We start from the raw sequence: 24,194 nt of genomic DNA, 5'->3' as shown, positions 1-24,194 counted from the left end.
CGAGGATACCGAAATTGGTGGCACACAACCAAAAACTTTCACATTGAAAGTTTTGAGTCATTTCTTGACAGTTGTGAATGATCTTTCTGATTTGTTAGTTAAGGCTCTTACCGTCATGGAAGTGACGCGAGTGATCATGGATGCGTTGCGTTAATGCCGTACAAACAAGACGCTCCGTCCAGAACTAAACGAGCCTACTTTCCCGTATACCAATATCAACTTTCTAGTATCTGATTAATATTCTCAAAATTAGCTAAAGTCGCAAATCATTTCAAACATATTTTTTAAATATGTTAAGCTGATTTCTAGAAATAAATATACCTCGCTCATCTAAAGAATTAGATAATAAAAATAATAATAGATCAAATAAAGTAGCAGCACCTTCTAAACAAAGGAGCTAATACTTATTTTTCTTTTTAAAAAAATCTTTAACCACTTTCAAAAAGAAGAAAAAAAAAAAAAAAAAAAGAAAAAGAATTAAAATTAATAAATTTTTTAGGCTAAATTAATCATTTTTGGGCACCTTTTAACCCTAGCAACCCTGGTTAGTTCACACTCAATATGTAGGCAACCTTATTTAAGCGTTTTGTTTACAACTTTTACTCTTCATTTATGATAACAGTTTTTTAAGAGTCCAAGAGCCCAAAGATGAGTCAGTAAATTACTCATTTTTGGGCACTTTTTAGCCACTGGCAACCCTGCTTAGGGACCGAGAAAAGGTAGGCATCCTTACTTAATTATTAATTTCTTTTGCCGCTCCCCTTGCGTTAAGACCTTTTTTCGAGAGGAAACGCAAAATAACAGGAATTGCTAGCTTATCATCCGCTATTTCAAGAGACTGCAATGTCTACACAGGTACGAAAAATCAAAGCAACTGATAAGGATTATCAAAGTCAAACTCCGCTCTACCATTTTAGATCAGATGCGCAGGAAATGTAATTTGCATATGTTACATTCAGGCCTGTCAATCCAGGGCAGGGAAATTACGGAAAAACGTTTGACTCAACCTGGTATAAGAACGAAAACAAACGTTGTAGAAATAAAGAAAACAAAACCCAGTAGAAAAATCCTACAAAATCAAATCAGCGCTAACCACAACAGTCCCACAATAGTGTAGCTATTGACACTGTCGGCCGGCGCCCTCTCGAGTTAACTTACTCCGCCATTTGTTAGGAATTCATAGAGCTAAATAATTAATTAAACATTTAATTTGCAATTACAAATAGTTCGGGAACGCAGTCGAACGGGATAAAAAGTATCCTATGTACGTCTAAATGCTCAACAATATACAGCCAAATCGGTCCAGCCCTTCTTGAGTTATAAATAGTGTAACTAACACGACTTTCTTTTATGTATATAGATATAACACCGGAGTATTTAGAAGGTTGATATGATCCTGTGCTGCATATGCTGTACATATGTGCATGAACTGTGCGCAGGAGTGGGGGGAAACACCTTAAAATAACGACTTATTAGTTGTTAACATAATAGGGTGCCATGAGAAAATTCTAAAGCTTCAAAGGGTGCCGCGAGTCGAAAAAGTTTGAGAACCCCTGGTGCCTGGTCTATAAGTCTGTCACTTAGATTATGCTCTACTCGTTAGTTTAAGTGCCTTAACGTCGAAATGTCTATTCCGACTTTTTTGCATCCTATCGAACATACTTAAAAATAGAAAAAATTACAAAAATCGCTGAAGAGTCTGGTTCTGTTCTTCTGGTAAACAAAGATCACGTTGCCTAAATGCTGGGGGGAAAAAAAATTCTTTCCTTTTTTTTATCTCTTAACTTGACTTTTTTAAATTGCAAATATTTACTATCTATGGAATAAATTTTGGTCAGCGTTCTAAATATAAAGTTTGAATATTAAAAAGTTTTGAGGATCGTTAAAAAACATATTATGAAAAAAAGTGCTGGATTATAAAAGTACGGCAATAATGTATTTTTATCTCCAACAAAATACTTCTACCACACTTCATGTTTCCATCTAACATACAGTGGCTCCCAAAAGTGTTCGTACACCTACGACTTTCAATGAAATAGGACCCATCCATTGGTTGGAATTATTATTTCGGTATAAGTATTTAATTATAAGAACTATGATTAATTTTCAACAAAACTACAGGAAATTTTAAAAAAAAATAGTTAAACCTAATTTTTTAAAAATCAAAAACCAAAAAGTGCCAGAAATTTTATCTCACAAAAATCTTCGTACACTTTAAAAAATGCCTATATATTATTGAATAATCTAACTTTTTATTGAGTAATTATTTAGTAGAATATCATGCAGTACCAACAACACCTTTTAGACGTCTGGAAATAAATTTCTTTCTTTTTTCTTTCTTTTTTTTTGCGTAATTTCTGAGTAAGTGTTCAAGCACACTTCGAGTGTTACTGTTTCTAGCTCTATTTTCGTTTCAAAACCGCATTTTCGTAACCTAGCCTCCAGATATCTCTAAATATGTTACATTAAGTTCAAATCTGGAGATTGAAGGGGTATTTTCTAAACTTTAGGATAATTTTTGAGGCACTAGACGCAAACGTTGAAAGCCGTGTGCTTCTTATCGTTATCTTGATAAAAAATGAAGTGGTTTCCGATAACCAAATTTCTGGCTAAGAGTTTAAAATTGGTTTTTAAAATATTTAAATGAACAGCATGATTTATTATTTCATCAAAAAATTCCAAACTACCAAGTCCTGATACTGATATGCACCCTCTCACAAGAGCCCCTTCACCGTCCTGATAAACTGATCCAACTGAGTTCTTAAGATCAAGTTCCTCATTTTTTCTTCTATTCACAATTATACAACAATTTAACCAAAAATGTTTAATTTAGTTTCATCTGTAAGTAAGACGTTATTCCAAAACGCTTTAAAGCTTATTTATCATTTATTTTGCGACAAAAAGCGTAAGCTTTCCGTTTTTCGCACGAACAAGAAATTTCTGCGGGAAGAGTTCCCATTTAATCCAGTTAATCAGAGAACTTGGCGAACAATTTTATGTGAAAATTAAATGTAAGTTTTTTCATTAAATTCTACAAAAACTGTTACAGCACTCAAATGTGTATTTTTCATAACTTTTTTAACTGTAAATCTCCGATCATGCTTTGTCAACTTTGCCGGTTGACCTTTCCTTGCCTTGTTTTCGGTCCGATTCTTTTCTTTAAAGCATTTTATCAAGCACTTTACTATAGAATGGAATAAATTAACTAATTTAGAGACATTTCAAATCAATTTACCTCCACTCTGAGGAAAAAATTCAAGTTTCGAATGGTGTCAGGGGCGGCATTTCACCATTTCATTTGGGGGGTCGAATTTCTTAAATATGTATAACCCCAAAGCGAAACCAAACACACATTAGCTAACAAGAAGTTGTCATAAAATCGGTTTAATATAAATAAAATTAGTGTTTAGAAACAATTAAAATTTTGATTCATTGACTAAAAAGTTATCATACAAAACTTGTCGCTACTAAAGTTTTTATACCTTTTGGAAAAGTTATAATGCATGATTTTTGGAATTCGGAAGTGCAGGAAATCGTGTTAAGTTACTAATCTATCAGTGCCCAATGTCTTGCTGTTTTGCCAGTTCAGCTAAATGGAAAAGTTTTTTTTTTTAATCCCCCCCCCCTTTTGTGCTTCGAAAATATTTCTCTAACCTCCTGAGACATATAAAAAAATCTTTCTCTACTAGCTGAGCTGATTGTAATAGTTAAAAAATAATTGAAGTAACACAAAGTTATGTATGAAAACACTTTTTGTATCTTGCTCTTCAAACTCACCCCTCAGGCTACTTCAAAAACTGTGAGGTGCTAAAACTTTTCATCACTGAATAATCTAGTCATGTCGGCACTCTCAGCTTCAATGAGATATCATCTGCCTCAAGCTCTGTTATTCACTATTCCAGACTGATGAATCCATAACAAGGACGAAACTGCAGTCTCTAGATGTGAAAACCATTCTGTCGGTATATTGCTTGTGCTATGCTAAAGAACATGAGCTTTTTCACCATTGAAAGAATCATTTTGCAATAAATTTTCCAGTCGTCAAATCACTGCTTTGAAGTTATAGAGAAATGTTTTTATCGTTTTCACTCTTGAAGATTATCTTGTGTCACTCCGCGATTGCATAATTATAGAGCTCCATAAAAGGTATTTGGTTGATATGTCTTTTTTTATTCAATAATCACATGCACTTTTAAGAAGTTTCTATGAAAGCAGTATAATGTATTGAGCAGCTGAAACGTGTTTCTTGCAGAAGAAAGCGATGAACACTCATTAAATAAATATACACTTAAAAAATGAGCGTAAAAGTGAATGTAAAATATCAAGGAATTTTCTTGTGAAAACTATGCAGCCACACCACTTTTCACGAGCCTCTCATATTGGACATACCATCGTTACACTGGGCACACAAGTGTGAAACTTTTAGCCTATATGAGGCAATGTCTTCCTTAGTTATAATTAACCATGTTTCTCTATCAGTTTTCTATGTTCTGAAAAAGCTGAAAATATTTCATGAATTTCTAAGCCATCACCCAAATAACGAATAACACTTTTTCTAGTCTGAGAATCTGTCGAGTTTCATCAAATAGTTGCTGAGAACCAGCTAGATTTCCTTTAATGAACATTGAGTTCCGACTTACAAAAATTGAATTCACCCATTTTCTATCATTCTTCTCATAAAATTTGGGGGTGCGAACGCCCCCTCTTGACCCCTCTATTTGCCGCCCCTGAATGGTGTTTGTGTTTTTTTTACGAATACCAGCCATTTTAAAGTAATAAGCACAATATTAAGGAATAAATAAACAAAAAATTAAAGCCAAATGACTCTTAAGGGTCAACACAATGCAAAAATAATAAAAAAAAACGACATATGATAATTTTAATCATGGATTTATTCGAAAAGATTTGAGTGTACGATGACTTTTGTGACGTATTATCTCTCTGTTTCTTCGTTTTTTGACCCATTTCACAAAGAAGATTTTATTTATAATGGCATAGGAATGATGTGAAAAAATATTGGACTTCATATTCGTATTCAGTTTCGCGTTATTTTTGGTTTTATTAAAAAAATTTAAAGTGTACGAACACCTTTGGGAGCCACTGTACTTTCGAGAAGTTGTCGACGAATAAGCAACTTCCTTTTTATTAATCCAACTGTGGTTTCAATTCTGAAATCTATTTGAGGTACCTATTTCTCAAACGCGCAGCGCAGAAAGACACAAGAAGAAGAAGCAGCCTCCACCCCCGCCCTCTAAAAATCTTAAGCATATTTTTAAGACAGAGAATCGACTGAAATGCCCCCAATGATGAAATCATCTTTATCTTTACTAATAATAAAGCTGAAAGTCTCTCTGTCTGGATGTCCGGATCTCTGTCTGTCAGGATCTCTGCGAGCCTTGGCCGGTCGGCCGATTTTCATGAAAGTTGACACAAAATTAGTTTGTAGCATGGGTGTGTGCACTTCAAAGCGAATTTTCGAAAATTCGATTTTGTTCTTTTTTTATTCCAATTTTAAGAACATTTTACCGAGCAAACTATCGTAATGTGGACGAGTAAATTACCAAATTATCATAACGTGGTACCGTAACATGGACGAGCAAATGAACATAGCAAATTGGCGAGAAATTCACCATCCATTGTTTGTAAATATACAGGCGAACCAAATAACATTTTAATTTTCTACTACGGGCAAAGCCGTGCGGGTACCACTAGTATTAAAATAAAGCAAAGTAAAATGATTGATTATCTAAATTAAACGCCATTCATTTTTTGTTAACTTTAAAACCCCGATTACTTCCTATTAACTTTAAAACCGAGACTCATCAACTTAAAATAATTTAAAAAACTATCGGGGGAAAAAACGAGAGGCTATATTATCCTTAGTAAAAATTTTAGAAACTATGACATAAAGAAAGATAAATGGGGTACTACCTTTCTCGATATCGAAGAAGCATCTGCTGTGTATCATTATCACTAATAAAGTCACTGATACTTATGTTGGAAACAAACATGTTGTTTGCTTGTTGCATTAATACCTCGGCTACAGAATTATTAAAATCTCGAATTAGTGGAGTCGGGAGTATTCTGCCCCTAAAACTGTTACTACTTGAATTACTTTCAACGAGTTCATCAGAGATGGATAATGACTCTTTCATAAGAAGACAAAACCACAAAAGTAAAACGTTTGAGAAACAGATATAGCGGAGCAACATCTTTTGGTGATCTCTGACCCTTACGTGGAAAAATTTCGAGTCCAGCCACTTTCAACGAACAACTTATGAAGAAACTGAAAGTTTTCTAACTGGACAATTCTTTTGAATTCATGTTGAAATTTTAAAGAAATATTCCAACAGTGCAGTCTGTCCGGTGTGCATGTTCACGGATTTGAGCTAGAATACTAACAGAAAACTTGAGTATGATGCTTCAATTTTCAGGAAAATATAAAACGCGTGTTGTCTTTCAAGTTTTTTCTTTTCATCAGAATGCGTGTAGTCCTAAATTTTCACTTGCGAAAAATTTAGTTTCTGATAGTTTTACAAAGATATCTGTTTTGTTTTTGGAAAACACAACGTAATCAGTCTCCATAAGTTCAGAAAACTTGAAGTTGCAGTTGGATGCTAAAAACACGAGATATGCTAATCCATATGATCCCCAACTTCGCAAAAATTCCTCTTCTTATCGTTTTGGCAAAATACTTATTTTCCTCTTCTACAGTTCAGTGCATACACTGCAAAGTTGAAGGGGGGGGGGAATAAAATAACTTTTCGATTCTAAAGAATATTCGGAGCAGTTTCTAAGTATTTATCCTTTGCGATTGGAATCCACAAGTGTTTTCTAAACTTCAATCACACGTGAATTGAGATACTAAAGCATTAATCATCAAATCACCTCTTTTAAGTCAGATTTTAGTTGGATTGAATTCGCAGCAATTGTAGCAATGAGACGTCATCGTCGGAAAAGTCAGAAATCTTCAATAACAGTGAGACGTGAGAGCTTGTGTGATATGGTTCGTACTTTTTACAAAAAATCCACTTTTTAATGTTTTAGCAAAAATACTTTTTTCGTTTTTTATAAATTCGATGTTTAACACCACCAACAGTTGCAAATGTCTGAAAATACCCATATTTTCTATTTTCTATAGAATAGCCAATCCACTATTTAAAGACTTGTACACAAAAAATGATTTCAGTCCTCAAGGCTCTATCTCTCTTCCGATTCCTAAGTCTAAATATCAAAGCATCAGCTGTTAATACATTATTTCAAAGTCAAGATTTCATGTTAATTAGAACTGGCAGCTGCAAAACAGTAAGTAACGTGCAAATGTCAACTGTAAAGCAGCCATTTGATACTCTTAAAAGAAAAGCGAAAAATGAGACTTCTACGCCACCACTGTAACTTCATCAAGTTTTCTTTTCACTGTTGGTTATTTCATTGGCGGCAATATGGGAGTTAAACGGAAGCTGAGGTCATTAGTTCATTCGCTTTCGAACGCTCTATCAAAGAGCTTGCTTGATTTTAGATAATTTCATCCCTTATCGATTATTTTTCCTTTTGCATCTCGTCGGAAAAAGTTACTAAGTAATTCATTTCTTGCGTCAGCAGCGATCGGAGTAAGTAAAAGTGATTCGAAGAAAGGAAAACGTTAATTGGAAAGTGTTTATTTTATAAGATAATTTATTCTTATACTATTGCGAAAGTTAGAGAAAAAAAGGGGGAGGAAAGATTACCTTTCATAGAGTCTATGAGACATATGCACTTAAATTATGTAGAATTTATTTTCAAAAATTTTCTGATTTTTTTTTTTTAAACCTCTAAATGGTGAGATGATTTTTTTTTGTTTCATAAGTGGTGAAGTGGTGGTGTATGGGACTTCAACGTAATATTTCTTATGCACTACGAAAATTTTGCAAATTAAAGGAGCAAAATTTTAGCACATAAATTCTCAGAAACATGAGATATTTTTGTTTAGAATGAAAAAAAAAAGTCACATTTTTGAAAAGGTGACACTGCAGTTCAAATTCATTTTCATCAATACAAGTGTTTCAATATAACAGTTATTCAATGTGTTTCCTATCATATAGAATTACAGCCGTCAGACGATGGAAAGCTCCCTCACAATATTGAAAAGCATGTCAGATTGAATACCTGACACACAATGGCTTATCACTTCTTAAAACTGGGCCAAAGACGTGATCTGATCTCAATGCGAACGCAAATTTAAAAAGGGCTCCACAGCCAGAAGTCACAAGGTGTAAGATCCGGAGACCATGGAGGAACATTTACGCAGCAACTATCGACTAAGGACATGGCTGTCTTCAAACGTCGACCTCAGAAGGTCGTAACAGGAATACGCACTTGCGGAGGCGCTCCATCGTGCGTGCAACTTATTGAATGAAGTGGTTGCCTCTTTTGAAAATAGGGATGACTTTATTTTTCAAACACACACACAGGTAAACATTGTCAAGGTGTGCTCCAACTTCTCATTTTGCACTGTATTTGCCTCCAATGTTAGACTTTACAAAGGTAAAATTTTATGCAAGCACTATTCCCTAGCATGCAAAGAATGCAAATTTGTCATTTGGGAAACCGATTAAACCAGATGAACTGATGCAAGCACAAAATTTGTGAAAACATAAAAAGAAGAGTTAAACTTATTTTTACCTTCAGTCTGTTAATCCAGAAGTTGAGATAACTGTAGCAACACGCTATCCGATGTTGGGCGAGAATCGGGATTATCAATGGTACATTTCCTCATGGCTTGTCGAAGCTGTAAAAAAGTTTAAAAGTACAAAGAAAACAAATAAAATTCTAAAAGCTAAAGTGTAGTGAGTATCTTTTGCACCTGTTTCTACTGTTAAAAAAAAAAAAAAAAACCATGATGTTCAGTGACTTAATGTCGGCGAATATAATATCTACTATTTTTAGTTGTCTTGAATACTGGCTACTTTGACCTATAGAATAGGAATTTTCATATCTAGTCCAGTCAATGAGTGCTCAAAACAGGGGTGTAGCGTGCATGGAATATGCGATAATTTTTGACTTCAGAATATTGTTAGGGGTAGTTAGTAAGTAAACATACTAAAAGTCCCCGACCCTGGGGGGTGAGCTAAAGGTGGGAGGGAGGGGAAAAGAAAATTTTGGGTTTTTCTAGAAAATGTCGGAAACGGTGTAAAAATGCGTTTAAAATAAAAATTCAAGCTAAATAAAGTTACTATGAAACTGTTTCTACACATATTTGTCAAATTTTCAATAATTTTCTGGGTATATGTTATGAAAAATCGATGATTTTGGGAAAAATTCTCTCTTTTTGTCAAACATTTGCTCCTAGTGCCTTTCAGGATCATTACTCATAAAAATTGTCAATGACAAAGTTGTAGAGCTTTAAATTTTCTTCAATTTAAAAGGCACTTTGTTATATTGTTTTCAACCAATGAAAAGTTACAGAATTTCAAACAAGCACTTTCATGGCAAAAAATGGAACACTTGCCATTCAAAAATTTCAAACTGACTCGAAAGGATCGTGCACTTCCTCTTTCTTCAATGAATTCGACAATCCTGATGAATAATAAAGTATTTGTGGATTACTACAACTCAAATGTTGTTTAGGGGTTAGGAAGGGGTCGTAAAATTGTGACTTTGTGATAAGGGGGAGGGAAAGAGTAAGAAGTGTGACATCAAGCATTTTTTAATACGAATATGTTTATTAAAAGTTTATGAAAAGTACTTTGTGACAAATGGGGAGGGGGGTCAACATGTTGAGAAAAAGTGTAACATGATTTATGAACAGCCTCTCTGACCAAGAAATTGGACGAAGATTTGCAGAACTATGTTTATGCAGTATGAATTAGCTCCATACCTATTGCATTATTTAATGAAAGTGAACTGAGGAAGTGCAGAAAGCCAGCATTTCCTCAGTAAGAAATTTCTTAAAAGTAATTAATAAGTAAATATACTGAAAGTCCCCGACGCTGGGGGGGGGGGGGGGGGAGGGAAGTTAAAGGTGGGAAGGGGGAGCCAAATTTTGTGGTTTTCGATTATGTCTCGGAAACGGCGGGAAAAATGTGTTCCGAATAAAGGTAAAAGTTAACTAAATCTATCGTGAAATTGTTTTCATACATATATGTCACATTCAGTGTTATTTTAGGTACGTGTCATGGGCGCCCATATGCGAAGTTGCAGGGGGGGGGGGGGGCTCAAATATTTCTCCAGTGGTTTAGCTGACTATGTTCCCCGTGGAAACTGATTTCAGGACAGATTAGAGTCATTAAAATTTGACGTTTTTAATAACTAATTCATTAATGGCTGGAGAAGAAATGTTTTTACATTTTTGCAAAGAAAAAAGTACTAAGAGCAAGAAAGTTCTAATTTCAAAGGGGGGGGGGCTCGAGCCCCCCCCCCTGCCACCCTATATGGGCGCCCTTGGTACGTGTTCTTGAAAACCAATACTTTTCGAAAAAAAAATATCACGTTCTTTTTGTCTCACAAGGAGAGGTTACGGTCTCGGAAATTCAGATCGGGATGAGATTTGGCATATTAGTAGTATCCCTTAAGGGTACTCTCAGGGTAAAGTAATAAAGCGCACTAGCCATAAAATTCCGAGAAAACAGCCTTTAAAGATTTACGCGCAACTTATTAACTAGTAGAGATTGTTCGTAAACAAGCGCCCGGTGGTCGTGTGGGCAGCGCGCTGGGGTTCCATGCGGTCAATCCGGGTTCAAATCCACTGCGAGTTTTTTCATTTTTGTTCATTTATAAAGTGACTATTACCGCTTTTTGCAGTTTGCAAAACTCTATTTACTATTCTCACAAACAAGTGATTACACATTTTTAGATATTATAAACTTTGACGAAGTAAATGATTTTTGCAATAAAAACATAATCAGTTTCTTTGTGGATGAGTAAGAATGTTGTTTTATTGCATATAAGCAGGTAGTCAAATTTTAAAAAAACCTAACCGTACTTATCGAGCAATGGTTTTGCTCCTTGATTCTGTTATTTGTAAATTTATCGTCTGCTGTATTTTTCATTGAATATTCAACTCTTTATTTTCCATCTATTATTGTTTGCAATGTTCATATTTGTTTTCATCATTAAATTTATTTATCGTCTGTACTGTATATTAGACTGGAACATTCTATACCGTGAAAAAGGATTTCAGTTTTTAAAATATTGTGAATCGAAATGGTCGGTTATTGAAGTAATCCTGAAACAAATAAAATCTGTTGGCAAAATGGATCAAAATTCATTGCACAAGGAATTGTTGAAGCAGAGATTAAAAGATGCGGTCGTTTATTACGAGAGCTTGCTTACTGAAAACCATTTGATTGCAGCAGAATCATCTAGTTCAATTTCTCATGAAGCAGTGTTAATGGGCGAAGAAATTTATGAACGTACTATGGATATGCTGGTTGAAAAAATATTTGTAACTGATGACGAACTTGCTCATGAAAATGAAAACTGTGAGGAGGAACCTTTTGAGCAAGTCGAAATTCAAAGCTCATCAGCTGAATACGAACCAAAAGAGGAAAAAAGAAGAGAGGTAGAGCATCTTCCTTTGGATTACAAAATTAAAGTTGTGAACATAGCAACGGCTCACCCCTCATGAAATCTACAAACCTTACAAAAAAAAGGTTAAAAAAAATGAATATTTATCGCAATGGGAGAAAGAAATAAAAAATGGAGGAAATCTATTAGATCAATACGATGTAATCAATTCTTGGACATATGATCGTTTTTCTAGAAGCTCGAGAGAATTATCAACAAGTTACTACTCGGAACTTGCAACAGTGGGCTTTAGCAGCAGCACGACAGTTTACAGATTTTGAATTTAAAACATCTGACAGTTGGGTAAAAAAATTTCAAAAGGAAGCATGCCATTCGTCAGCGAAAAGTCACAAAATTTGTTTCAAAAAGAGAAACTGCGACGATCGAAGAAACTTTGGCTTCTGCAGACAGTTTTGTAATCCAGACGTTAAAGTTGATACCGAATTTCAAAAACGATTATGTTATCAATGCTGACCAAAACTGGTAAGTAATTAAAAACTTATTTTACAATCTTCAGACCAAGGGCGGATCCAGCTTCTGGTTTAGGAGGAGGTCATTTTCGGAAAGGGAGGGGTAAAAAAGGGTAATTTTTGTGCGAAATGGGAAATTTTTTTTCAAAATATGTCCCAAAAATGCAATTTTATTCTATACTAGCCGCCTGTGGCGACCAGCTGGTTCGCCTTCTTATGCCATTCGCCTTTTATGCAAGCAGCCACCTACGGCGGCTGTTTGGCGAACTTTACCTTTTTAACTTAGCATTTGCCGCCTTCGGCGGCTGTTTAAATAAATTTGGCAGCAGTATTAATCAATCCATCTCTATCTTTTTTTGTGCCATTCACATTTTTATGCCAAGATTGCCGCCTTCGGCGGCTATCTATCTTTACGATCCACCTCTATTTATTTTAACCTCCCCGCCCATTTCATAATAAAAACAAAGATCACTCAAAAAACCGCTTTTTTTATTTAAGTTGAGCAAAAAAAAAGTTATCTCCAAAGCTCCCCGTAGTGTGCAAAAAGTAGCGTTTGAAAAAGAAAAGAAAATCTCGCTGTTTTTATTGAATTAAATGCGCACAACTATGAAATGTTTCGTTTTATAGATACAGCAATACGTCCAGCTTGGGGGTGGGGGGGGGGGATGGGAAAAAGAAATAAATGCAATCCCTAAATAAAAAAAAGGAAAGAAAAAAAGCAAGCGCTGCCGGAAAAACACGTGGTCATCACGTCATAAAATGTAGAAGTAAGCTTATATAGTAAAAAAAAAAAAAAAGATTAACATTGTTTGCGGTTAAGATTCCGTCGTAAATATCGAATCGAAATCAAAGTAGTGACGTTAGAGACATAAAGATTGAAGAACGCTTTTTTTTCGACCGATGCGTGGAAAGACATGATGTGTTCAGCATTAAAAAAATTGTAAAAAAAAAAACTATTGCGTATTTTTAAGAACTTTTTTTTCTGAAGAGGGCGAAATGTTTTTACTATTACCAACTTAAATTTTAGAAATGAGGCTTTGATACTTCTCGCAGGATGATATTAGAAAAAATAAAACCCAGGAAAAAATGCAAATTAAAGGTTTTTTCAAAAATTCATAAAAAATTTAAAAACTGCTCTATCTTTAAAATTGTTTCATTCATCATACTTAAAATTAAATTTCCTACGCTATAGTACAAAAAATATTTTTCCGGCGCGATTGGTTCGGGGTCTGTGAGGCTAAAAGTACTAAAAAGTGCTAAAAATCACATAAAACATTAAATAACTTTTTTTCTAATTAAAATATCAAAAATCGAAGCCCGAGGTGCACATCTTCAGCAAAAACTGCACCTGTATACCAAATTTCATCTTTCTAGGCCTTACCGTTTTCCCGGGATGCACGCCACACACACACACACAAACATCTTATTTTATTATATGTATAGAAGATTTGGTCATTTAAAAGATGGGTCATGACCCCCCCCCCCCCACAATCCTCTCTCTGGATCCGCGCCTGATTTTGACAAAATATTTTAATTCCCATTTCCTTTTTCCAGGATGTCAGTATCAGTCGGCGTACAACAGGACTTTGGCTCGAAAGGGAAGTAAAACTATTTTCGTCAAAAGGCACGACATGAATAGAGTAATGCATTCATATACAGCTCAATATTCTTTTACCCTGTCTGGAAAAGTTCTGCCCTTTGTATTTGTTTTTTTACAAAAAGCAACTGGTATTTTTGGCCCCCGAATTCAAAAAACAATTGATAAATACTAACAAAAATATAAAAATGTCATAATAACATCTTCGAAATCAGGAAAGGTAACGACAAGACTATACATCGAATTTTTAAACCGTTTGCTTGAAGTTTTATGTGGGAAAGGAAGAATTTCTATTGATTATCGACTCTTCGGGAGGACAAACAAAACCTGAACTATACGACCAAATTTTCCAGGATGATGAAAAATCTCCAACTTTTCAGTTAAAGGGATTCCACCAAAATGTACTCCACTTGTTCAACCTTGCGACGTCTATTTTTATAGACAGGTAAAGAATTTAATAAAAAATATACATAATTGCGCGTTTCTCGTTGAAAATAATAGAGAAATAAATGCCCGTGAAGACTGCATAAAAATACAATCAATTGTCCATCAACTGTCATCGCCAATTTTTGATAAAATGATTCGATATACCTGGTATACTTCTAAACATTCTGACAAAAGAGAAATTTTTCTGAATGTAAATGAAGTATGTTTTCCAACGACTCTTTCACAAAAAAGTTGATCCTGTAAGCAATCTTCCTTTATAAATTGTGCGAGATATCAAAACAGTTTTTGTTTTCCATGTTTTTATGATAAATATCATTCTGGTGTATGTATATAAATAACAACTATATTGTTAAAAATCATCTATAAATTAAGCTCCACAGTAATTTTGTAGCCTTTGTAATTCAAATTTTAACTTGTATCGATTTAATTTATCTCCATTTTTTCTATTCAAGTGCTTTACGTGTTTAAAAATTTCGCATTATCTTCAATTCAAATTGTACAAAGCTGTAACAGTTACTTTATAAATGAACAAAAAAAAAAAAAAAAACACTCGCAGTGGATTTGAACCCGGATCGACAGCATGGAAGCCCAGCGCGCTGCCCACATGACCGCCGGGCGCTTGTTTACGGACAATCTCTACTAGTTAATAAGTTGCGCGTAAATCTTTAAAGGCTGTTTTCTCGGAATTTTATGGCTAGTGCGCTTTATTACTTTACCCTGAGAGTACCCTTAAGGGATACTACTAATCTGCCAAATCTCATCCCGATCTGAATTTCCGAGACCGTAACCTCTCCTTGTCAGAGTGTCTGTGCCAAGCAGGTGCTCAAGGGATCTTGTGAGCAATCATGTGACAAGAACCCTGACGGTTCTTTGTGTCTTGAAAATCCACCGGCTGAACACTTGAACTGCAGATTCAAACCTGATATCAAAGAAATACGAAGCCTATACCCAATCACAACGACACCCAGCTGACAAGCAATCAAAAACCATGAAGGTCTAGCATGTACTCAATTTCGTTACTCTTATTGAAATGACTATGTGACGCTATAGCAGGATAATGAAAATTTTAATAATAGAAGTAAGGTAAATGTAGCTGACCGGCAGCACTTTTTGTAATTATAGTTTTTATTACATTATTATTAATCATATTTTGAAAGTTTTTACATGGAATATGGATTGACAGTAATTAGAAAATGAAAATATCATCTTTAAGGTGACATCTTGGTTCTATTCTGAGGCCGAAGGGTCATGTCGCCAGCAGTGGAAAAGTTGTTCTTAGAAATTGGTAATGTATTGATGTCATCGTTGTCCCTTTCGTCCTGGATAAATATTTTGATTCGTTATTGCAACTGCCCTAGCAATGCGAGCTTGCGGTCACTAGTAGAAAAGCAATCTGTCAAAATCATCTTCCAGATTCCGTCAGAAGCAACATCCGATTCCGAAAGTTTCAGCACGAGTTAGTCATTCCTCCTTTCCCAAACCCCCAATCTGGTATTTAACCATTAAGTTCCTAGGTACAGGTTAACTAAGTGGTACGGCAGAGTTAGAGATCAGTCTTGATGTTTGCAGCTACTTTGATTAATGATCTGTAACGAAACTCATTGAGGGACTTTTCTGTCGCTAGAGCACCATACCATGAGAGATAGATATGACCCCAGAAGCCTCAATGGATTCAGGGGAAGAAGAACTGTTGATATATACCTTAAATACATGTTGTATGATTTTAGATTTCTGGCAGAATGTTGTGATCAGTTGAGGATTTGGCTATCAAGAGAACAACCAGGAAGACTTCCTATCAAACGATAGCTACCGAAGAATTTTGCCATCTGATGATAGCCGCCTTCGCAATATCAACGTCAACATCACCTAAAGCTCGGAGCGTATTTGTCTCGTTTTTCAACAGCTTCATCATTAGCGGATTTATCAGCTGAATGTTATTATAAAAGTTGGACAGAAACCTTCTTGTTTGACCGTCGATTCAATTTTCTAACTGACGTTGATGTCCATATGGTTTATACAGTCGTCTCTTTTTGCCTAACAGTTTTGTAGACTAGGTATCCTCAATAACAACAAATTCAAATTTAATTAAATCAATGTCGTTATCAATTTTCTTAAACACTATGTATAGTGCTGACTTTCTGCAAGTCCTCAGTCGACCAATTCATACAGCATATACGTAAGTTTGCAAATTTTCGTCCTGTTCCTTGGTAAAGGGCTGTCCATAAATAATGTCACTTTTTTTTTCAACATTTTTACCCTCCCCCCCGCCACAAAGTTCTTTTTACAAGCTACTTTTCTTAAACATATTCGTATTTAAAAAATGCTTGATGTCACACTTCTTACTCTCCTTCCCCCTTGTCACAAAATCGCAATTTTAAGCCCCCCCCCCCCCCACATACACCTTAAACATCATTTGTGTTGTAGTAATCCACAAATACTTCTTTACTGTCCATCAGGATTGTCGAATTCATTGAAGAAAGAAGTGCGCGATCCTTTCGAGTCAGTTTGCAATTTTTAAATGGCAAGTGTTCCATTTTTTGCCATGAAAGTGCTTGTTTGAAATTCTGTAACTTTTCATTGGTTGAATAAAATATAACAAAGTAGCATATCAAATTGAAGGAAATTTAAAGCTCTACAACTTTGTCATTGTCAATTTTTATGAGTAATGATCCTAAAAGACACGAGGAGCAAATGTTTGACAAAAAGAGAGAATTTTTCCCAAAATCATCGATTTTTCATAACATATACCCAGAAAATTATTGGAAATTTGACAAATATGTGTAGAAACAGTTTCATAGTAACTTTATTTAGCTTGAATTTTTATTTTAAACGCATTTTTTACACCGTTTCCGACATTTTCTCGAAAAACCCAAAATATTCTTCCCCTCTCCCTCCCACCTTTAGCTCACCCCCCCCCAGGGTCGGGGGCCTTTAGTATGTTTACTTACTAACTACTCCTAACAATATTCTGAAGTCAAAAATTATCGCATATTCCATGCACGCTACAATGTGTTCATTGACTGGACTAATCCTTTTTTCCCGAACATTTTGTTACTATTTCTCTTTTTAAGCTGCGGTAACCTTTTTAACACATGTAGAATACTCTTAATTTAATATTCGAATACTTGTTATTTTCTTTTAAAGTGTTATTCTGCCGTGCTAAGCGCAAAAGCCGTATCTGCAGCTGAGTTCAAAATGAGAAATTGCCGTTAAAGTTTTGCGTTTCCATATATTTGATTCAGATGCAACTTTTTTCAAATTTTTTTAAAAAATATTTACCAATGACAAATGACCACAAAACTTTGTATTTAGGTGAAATAAGTGACGATGAACCACTTGGTGACCGCAACTCAATTTCGGTAAAAAGTGCAGATACGACTTGTGTGCTTAGCTCGGCAGTATTACCCTTTTTAATTATTTTTCATTTAGGCCAGTGTTACCTTTGCGTTTGGGTTTCTTTGGCCCAATGTGATTTCCTTGTTTAAAATCATTTCAACTCTAACTAGAGCCAAAAATAGACTTGTGTTCAGTGAAAATCTATTTAGTTGAATGAAAAATATTTTTTTTATATGAAGTTTGAGTCACACATATTTGTTTTAAGGAAAGTTAAAAAATTTTTATATCTGTGTGTAGGAGTGTAAGTCTAGTTATTGTCTTACAAATTGTCGACACAGAATGTCTCCTAGAGGGAGCAGTTTAAAGATTTTTGATATTATAGTAGAACATCAAAAGACTTGGTACATCTGTCATTTGAGTTAAACTTGGTCAATTGCTGGATTTGACTGATCAGCACCAGGTACAAATTATTTCAATATATAAGAAACAAAATTGAAATCCACTTACAACCTCAAACTTCAAGCGTACTGAAAACTGAATTATTCGTGAAGATAGACTTAATTAATGGGGAAGCAATTGATGTTTCTAATCAGAAACACTAGTTATGAAAATCTTTGGCTGTCTACTCCACAAGATTCGGAGATAGAGTTACCAGGTATTAAAGTTGAATTTTTTAACAAATGTATTAACATCTTTAAGAGTCTATTTTTTTTAAATATTGTTTTAAAGTTGGACAAAATGAATGGGAGCCTGATAGTTGACTCCTTCAACTTTCCTGAAACTTTCAGGATGTTTTACTAGTATTGTGATAAGAAAAAGTGAAGCTTATTTCCTCTCAAATTTGACTTGTTGGCCCTTGAGTGGAGGTCAAAGTTTAAGGTCGTGAGAAAAAAATAACTAAGTATACGACTGCTTTGCTTCAAAAGCAATGAGTGAACCTAACCAATTCTTTTAAATGTGGATACAACTTGATACTAGGTACATTCTTGCATAAATATTTTGGCTCATGGCTTTGAGGTCAAAGGTCAATTGAAAATGCAACTTTTAAAACTTTTTTGCCTTGTTTGGGCCCGGATATCTGCTAAAGTCGTGAATAACCCTCGGAAATAAGTATATGATTATAACTACTGACTACGGTATAGTAGAAAGAAAAATATAAAGTAGCATTGGTTTCTTTTGGCTTAGATAGTTAAAACGGTCTCAAAGTCGATGATTTTTTAAAAATGGCTATATTTAGAAGTCAATAACTTTTGCGCGACGGGTTAACAACTTTGGGACACAGCTGTAGTTATAGTCCGAGTGGTTTAGTTTAAGGTCCAGGTTAAAAACCCATGGCAACTAATCAACTTTTTTAATTACGCGAACTCAAAGTTGAGAATTTGAAACAAAAATAATCAAAGTTTTAGGTCAATTACTCTAAAACGCCTGGGTCAATAACTTAAGCGGTAATTATACTCTACGTGGTGTAGTTTTAGACTCATGTCAGCAAAATGATGATTTCAGTATAAAAGAGCGTTTTTTCACGAGTTTTCATGCTTTAATCTTAAAATCTTATGAGTTCAAATTCACACAAATAGTAGAACGAATCAACAGCTAAATGTACTTTAAGCTCCCAAAATTTCATGCTTCCAGTGTAATAAAATTTTCTTGAACTTTTACCACAACATGGCAATTCGTCTCACAAAGTTGATCCGCCATTTTGGAGCACTATATTTTGGAGATCCTAGATCTTCAGGATCATGGGCGCCCATATGAAAAATTATAAGGGGGGGGGGGCTCAGATATTTTAATCATGGTTTAGCAGGATATTTTTCCCATGGAAGCAGATTTCAGAACAGATTAGAGTCAATTAAATTTGACATTTTAATAACTTATTCATTAATGGCTGGAGAAGAAATGTTTTTACATTTTTGCAAAGAAAAAAGTACTAAAAGCAAGGAAGTTCTAATTTCTAAGGGGGGGGGGGGGCGAGCCCCCCTTGCCCCCCTATATGGGCGTCCTTGCTCAGGATCCGGATCGCAGAAGCTGTACATTTGAATAGGTTAGTTTCAAAGACATCTCTACACCTCAATAAAATTTGATCCCATTCGGGGATGATCGAGCAGGGACAATTTGAAAAATCAGGTAATTGACGTGGAATCACTCTGATATAACATTCTGACAATTCACATGCATCTTTTGATATTTTTGACTTTATTAGGATCATAAATCAATGATGTATTTTAGGAAGAGGATTGCAATTGGGTAAGAGATTGAGTTCATAATTACAGTAGAATTTGCATATACACTACTAAGTAATAAACATTTATAAATAAACAAACTTATTAATTGAGGCTCATAAGTAAAAATATAAATATAACATCAAAAAGAAAAGAAAAAACACCGATTTGTTTGACAATAACAAAAGATGCGGGTGAGATATGTATAATTGTTATATCAGAGTGATTCCACGCCTGATTTATCAAACTGTCCCCGCTTGATTATCCCCGAATGGGATGAAATTTTATAGAGGCGTAGAGATGTCTTTGAACCTAACCTGATGCAAATTTTCAGCTTCCAAGATCCGAATCCTGAGGATCTAGAATCTCTGAAAAATAGGTCTCCAAAATGGCGAATCAGCTTTGTGAGACAAATTGAAATGTTGTAGTAAAGATTGTAGAAAATTTTACTACACTGAAAGCATGAAATTTTGGGAGCTTAACGAACATTGGGCTGTTGATTCCTTCTAGTATTTATGTAAGTTTGAGCTCATGTGATTTTGAGTAGCACGCATATAAACTCGTAAAAAAACGCTCTTTTATACTGAAATCATCATTTTTGAGAACGTTTAATTAAGTGATTAGATCTCATGGTTTTCTGACATGAGTCTAAAACTACATTATTACATAGCTCTTGCTCAAAGTTATTGACTCAGGGGTTTTAGAGCAATTGACCTAAAACTTTGAATCTTTTTGTCTCAAATTATCAACTTTGAGTCCGCGTAATTAAAAAAGTTGATTAGTTGCCATAGGTTTCTAACCTGGACCTAAAACTTCACCACTCGGACAATACTACTGCTGTGTCCCAAAGTTATTGGCTTTGACCCGTCGCGCAAAAAGTTGTTGACCTCTAAACTTGACCACAGAGGCGGCGAGTGGGGCTTAAAAGTGCGGGGGCAATTTTTTTTTTTTTGGAAGTTGAAGACTATTTTAGGCTATTGTAGTTTTAAAAAACGCCGTTTTTGTAGAGTTTTGTCAACGTTTGGAGAACAGAAAGGGATAATAATAAAAACGAAGAAGTTTGGGACTGTAAGGGGTTTTGTACAGCCCTTTGGTAATGTAAGGGTAAAGAAGGCTTTTCCTGGAAAAAAAGATCTTAAACTGATATGTTAAAGACGTAAATTAAAGCCATCTTTAGCAAACTTAGAGCAAAGGGTTTGGGGTTCACGCCTAAAAGTTTTGCAAAGTTTAAAACGTTTTTTAAACGTCTTTTAAAACGTTATTTCAGACTTCTCTTTTTATGACTTAAGGAGGATCAAAAGGGTTCGGAGGTTCTCCTAGTATATATATATATATATATATATATATATATATATATATATATATATATATATATATATATATATATATATATATATATATATATATATATATATATATACATATATATATATATATAATATATATATATATATATATATATATATATATATATATATATATATATATATATATATATATATATATATATATATATATATATATATATATATATATATATATATATATATATATATATATTTGAACTGATGAAATCCTAAGAACTCAGTTTTAAACTTCCTTTGAGGAGTTCAGAAAAAAATCTCCGGATTTTTTTTTTCTAAGTTGGAGCCTTAAAACGCAGTTTCACGCGCTATCTGCGGGAATTTTTTTCCTGATTTTGTTTCCTCAAATTGGAGTCTTATTTTATGCAAATTTATGTCATCTTTGAGTTTAAAGGAAGCAAGTTTTAAAACTGAAATTTTAGACAATATTTGGTGTCGTTCGTATAATCTTACCTAGAATGGTTTGAAATTAAAATCTTAATGTTGAGAAAATCTTTGATGATGAAAAAAGTGCGGGGGCAGTCGCCCCCCCTTGCCCCCCCCCCCCCTCGAATCGCCATAATTAAAAAATCTTCGACTTTGAGATTGTTTAACTACTAAAGCCAAAAGAAGCGAAAGCTATTTTATATTTTTCTTAGTACTATACTGTGGTGAGTAGTTAATCATATACTTATTTCGAGGGTTACTTACGGCTTTAGCAGATATCCGGGCCCAAACAAGGCAAAAAAAAGTAAAAAATGTAGCAGTTTCAGTTGACCTCTGACCTCAAAGCCATGAGTGGGCCACCAAAATATTTATATTCTAGCATGTACCTATCAAGTAGTATTTAAAAGAATTGTCATGGTTCACTCATTGCATTTGCAGCAAAGCAATCATCTTGTAAGGGGAAATTATTCTAATTGGAATCAGGGGTGCCCATCCCCCCAAGCTCAATGGCGCCAAATCCCCCCTAAAAAATTTCACAGCACTCTAGCCTTTAAATTAAGTTAAACATAACACTTTTTAGAGTCACACATTGCCAGTTAAATTTGCAAGTTACAATAGATGCGAAAACGAACTGCTTGCATTTCCGACAGCAATTAAAAGTACAAGCAATAGTTTTTTGTAATAAATTTAGGATCTTGCGAATAATCGCTGCTAATACTAAAATTAGTTCAGCTGCTTGCTCAGAACTTTAAATTTGAGTGTTACTGCGAACAGATTTGTTCTATTTATTGTATGTGCCGGCAACATTTGTAATTTATGTATAAGCTTCAGTTAAAATGATAACATTCAATTTTTCAGGGCCGTCGCGATATAAAAAAATTCTAAGGGGGAAGGGTATGAGTTTTAGCAAGCTCTCATCCGACCTTTTTTCCCTTAATATATTTTATAATAGACACACACAGAGAGAGAGAGAGAGGATTCAGCTTTTGATTAGAGTGGGAATCATTACTCGATGTAAGCCAATACGACTCCCATCATAAGTATAAAATTGACTCAAAAATAATGGTTTCTGGGTTTTCTCCTTCGGAAAATTTACGAATTTGCAATTTTGTCGAACTTTGGTAATTTTAAGGAGAGGAGAGGCTTAGTGACCCTCCCATGGAAACTTTTTGAAACTGAAACTCTAAAAACACAATTGCAGATTGCTTCGATTATGTCAGGAAAAGGGTGACTTAGTGACTCTGTTTTGGGAACTTTTTCGAAATTGTAGTTCTAAAAATGCAGTTTTTATACATTCTTTAGTAATGTTAGAGAGAGGAAAGGTTTCCGTTTCTCTTCCGCGGCAATTTTTCGAAATGCAAAACTCCAACAACGCAGTTTTAGACAAAGGTTTTATAATGGTAGGGGAGAAGGGTTCCGGGGCCCTCCCCCGGAGTTTTTTTGAAATTATAAATCTAAAAAGCTGTTTTAGACGATATTTGGTAATGTTCTGCGGAGGAGAGGCTTGGTGACCCTCCCACGTCGTTTTTGAATTGTCTTCGGTTATGTTAGGTAAAGAAGGTTCGGGTGATTTTCCTGGAAAATTTTTGAAATTAAAGTGTTAAAAATGCGATTGAAAGCGATCTTTACCCCATTAGGTAACGATCCGTTTTTCAAAATTGAAGTCCCTCAAACGCAATTTCAGCCGAGCTTCAATGATGTTAGGAGGGGAAAGGGTTTGGAAGCTCTCCCACGCACTTCTATTGAAATTTTCGTCCTGGAACACAGTTTTGGCGGGGCCATCGTGAAGGCAGTCGGTTTCCCTCTTTCTAAAGAAAGAGGGAAACCGACTGCCTTCACGATGGCCCCGGTTTTGGGCGGTCTTCAGTAAAGTTTGGGGAGGGGGGGGGGAGTTTCGGTGGCACTCACTTTCGAATTCAAAACTGCAACAGCAGTTTTAGACGATCTTCAGTAACGATAGTGAGAAGGGAGTTCAGGGGCTCCCCCCTGAAACTTTTCTGAAATTTTAGGTCTAAAAACGCAGTTTTAAACGATGTTTGGAGATGTTAGGCAGAGAATTTTCGTTGCCCTCTGCGGCAATTGTCTGAAATCGGAACTCCAAGACCATAACTGTAGATTGGCTTCAAACATGTTAAGGAGAGAGGTGGGGATTTCTTGAAATTTTAGTGCTAAAAACGCGATTGTACGCTATTTTTGGTAACGCTACGGACTGGCAGTTTTTCGAAATTGAAGCTTCAAAAAGGCAATTTTAACCGCCCTTTGGTCATGTTTGGGGGAAGTGTTTTCGGAAGATCTCCCCCGGACATGTTTCAGAATTTCAGACCTAAAAACGAAACTTAAAATATTTTAAAGATTGTTTGGGAGAACTGCAGAGAGGAAGGAGGGGGAGAGGAGCAGCTTTGGGAAAGTTTCGAACTTGTATCTTTAAAAAGGGTGTTTTAGACGATCTTTTCTAATATTAATGTTAGAAGTTGAGGGGCCCTCCACAGGTAGGTTTTAAAAATTGAAATTCCTGAAACTCAATTGCAGATGAATTTCGATACTAATGCATCTGAAGAAAGAAATTCACTGTTTTGCCGTAAAATTTTTTTTGAAATTGAGCCTAAAAACAAAACTTAAGACTGTCCTTAATGATGGTAAGGAGGCGTTTTTCTGGAAGTTTTTTTCGAATTTGAAGCCCCAAATACGCATAACTACCAAAAAAAAAAAAAAAAAAAACGGTCACACACACACACATACTGAGATTGATATTCTCCGGAAATGGTCAAACTGATTCATCTATTGAGCATAT

General features: G+C 34.9%; 1 protein-coding gene across 1 annotated transcript in view; it reads right to left on the bottom strand.

The window, feature by feature from the left end:
* LOC129217676 (uncharacterized) overlaps window positions 1-24,194 on the bottom strand; it is a 41,454-nt gene that overhangs the window by 8,352 nt on the left and 8,908 nt on the right. Inside the window, exon 3 of the mRNA XM_054852011.1 lies at window positions 8,662-8,767. Coding sequence (XP_054707986.1) covers window positions 8,672-8,767 — 96 coding nt within the window. The 3' untranslated portion in view covers window positions 8,662-8,671. The remainder of the gene's footprint in view (window positions 1-8,661; window positions 8,768-24,194) is intronic.

This window comes from Uloborus diversus, chromosome 1 (genome assembly GCF_026930045.1).
Source record: "Uloborus diversus isolate 005 chromosome 1, Udiv.v.3.1, whole genome shotgun sequence".
In the NCBI taxonomy this organism is placed as follows: Eukaryota; Metazoa; Arthropoda; class Arachnida; order Araneae; family Uloboridae; genus Uloborus; species Uloborus diversus.
Note: the sequence above shows the minus strand (reverse complement) of the source record. Positions and strands in the feature narration are given on the sequence as shown.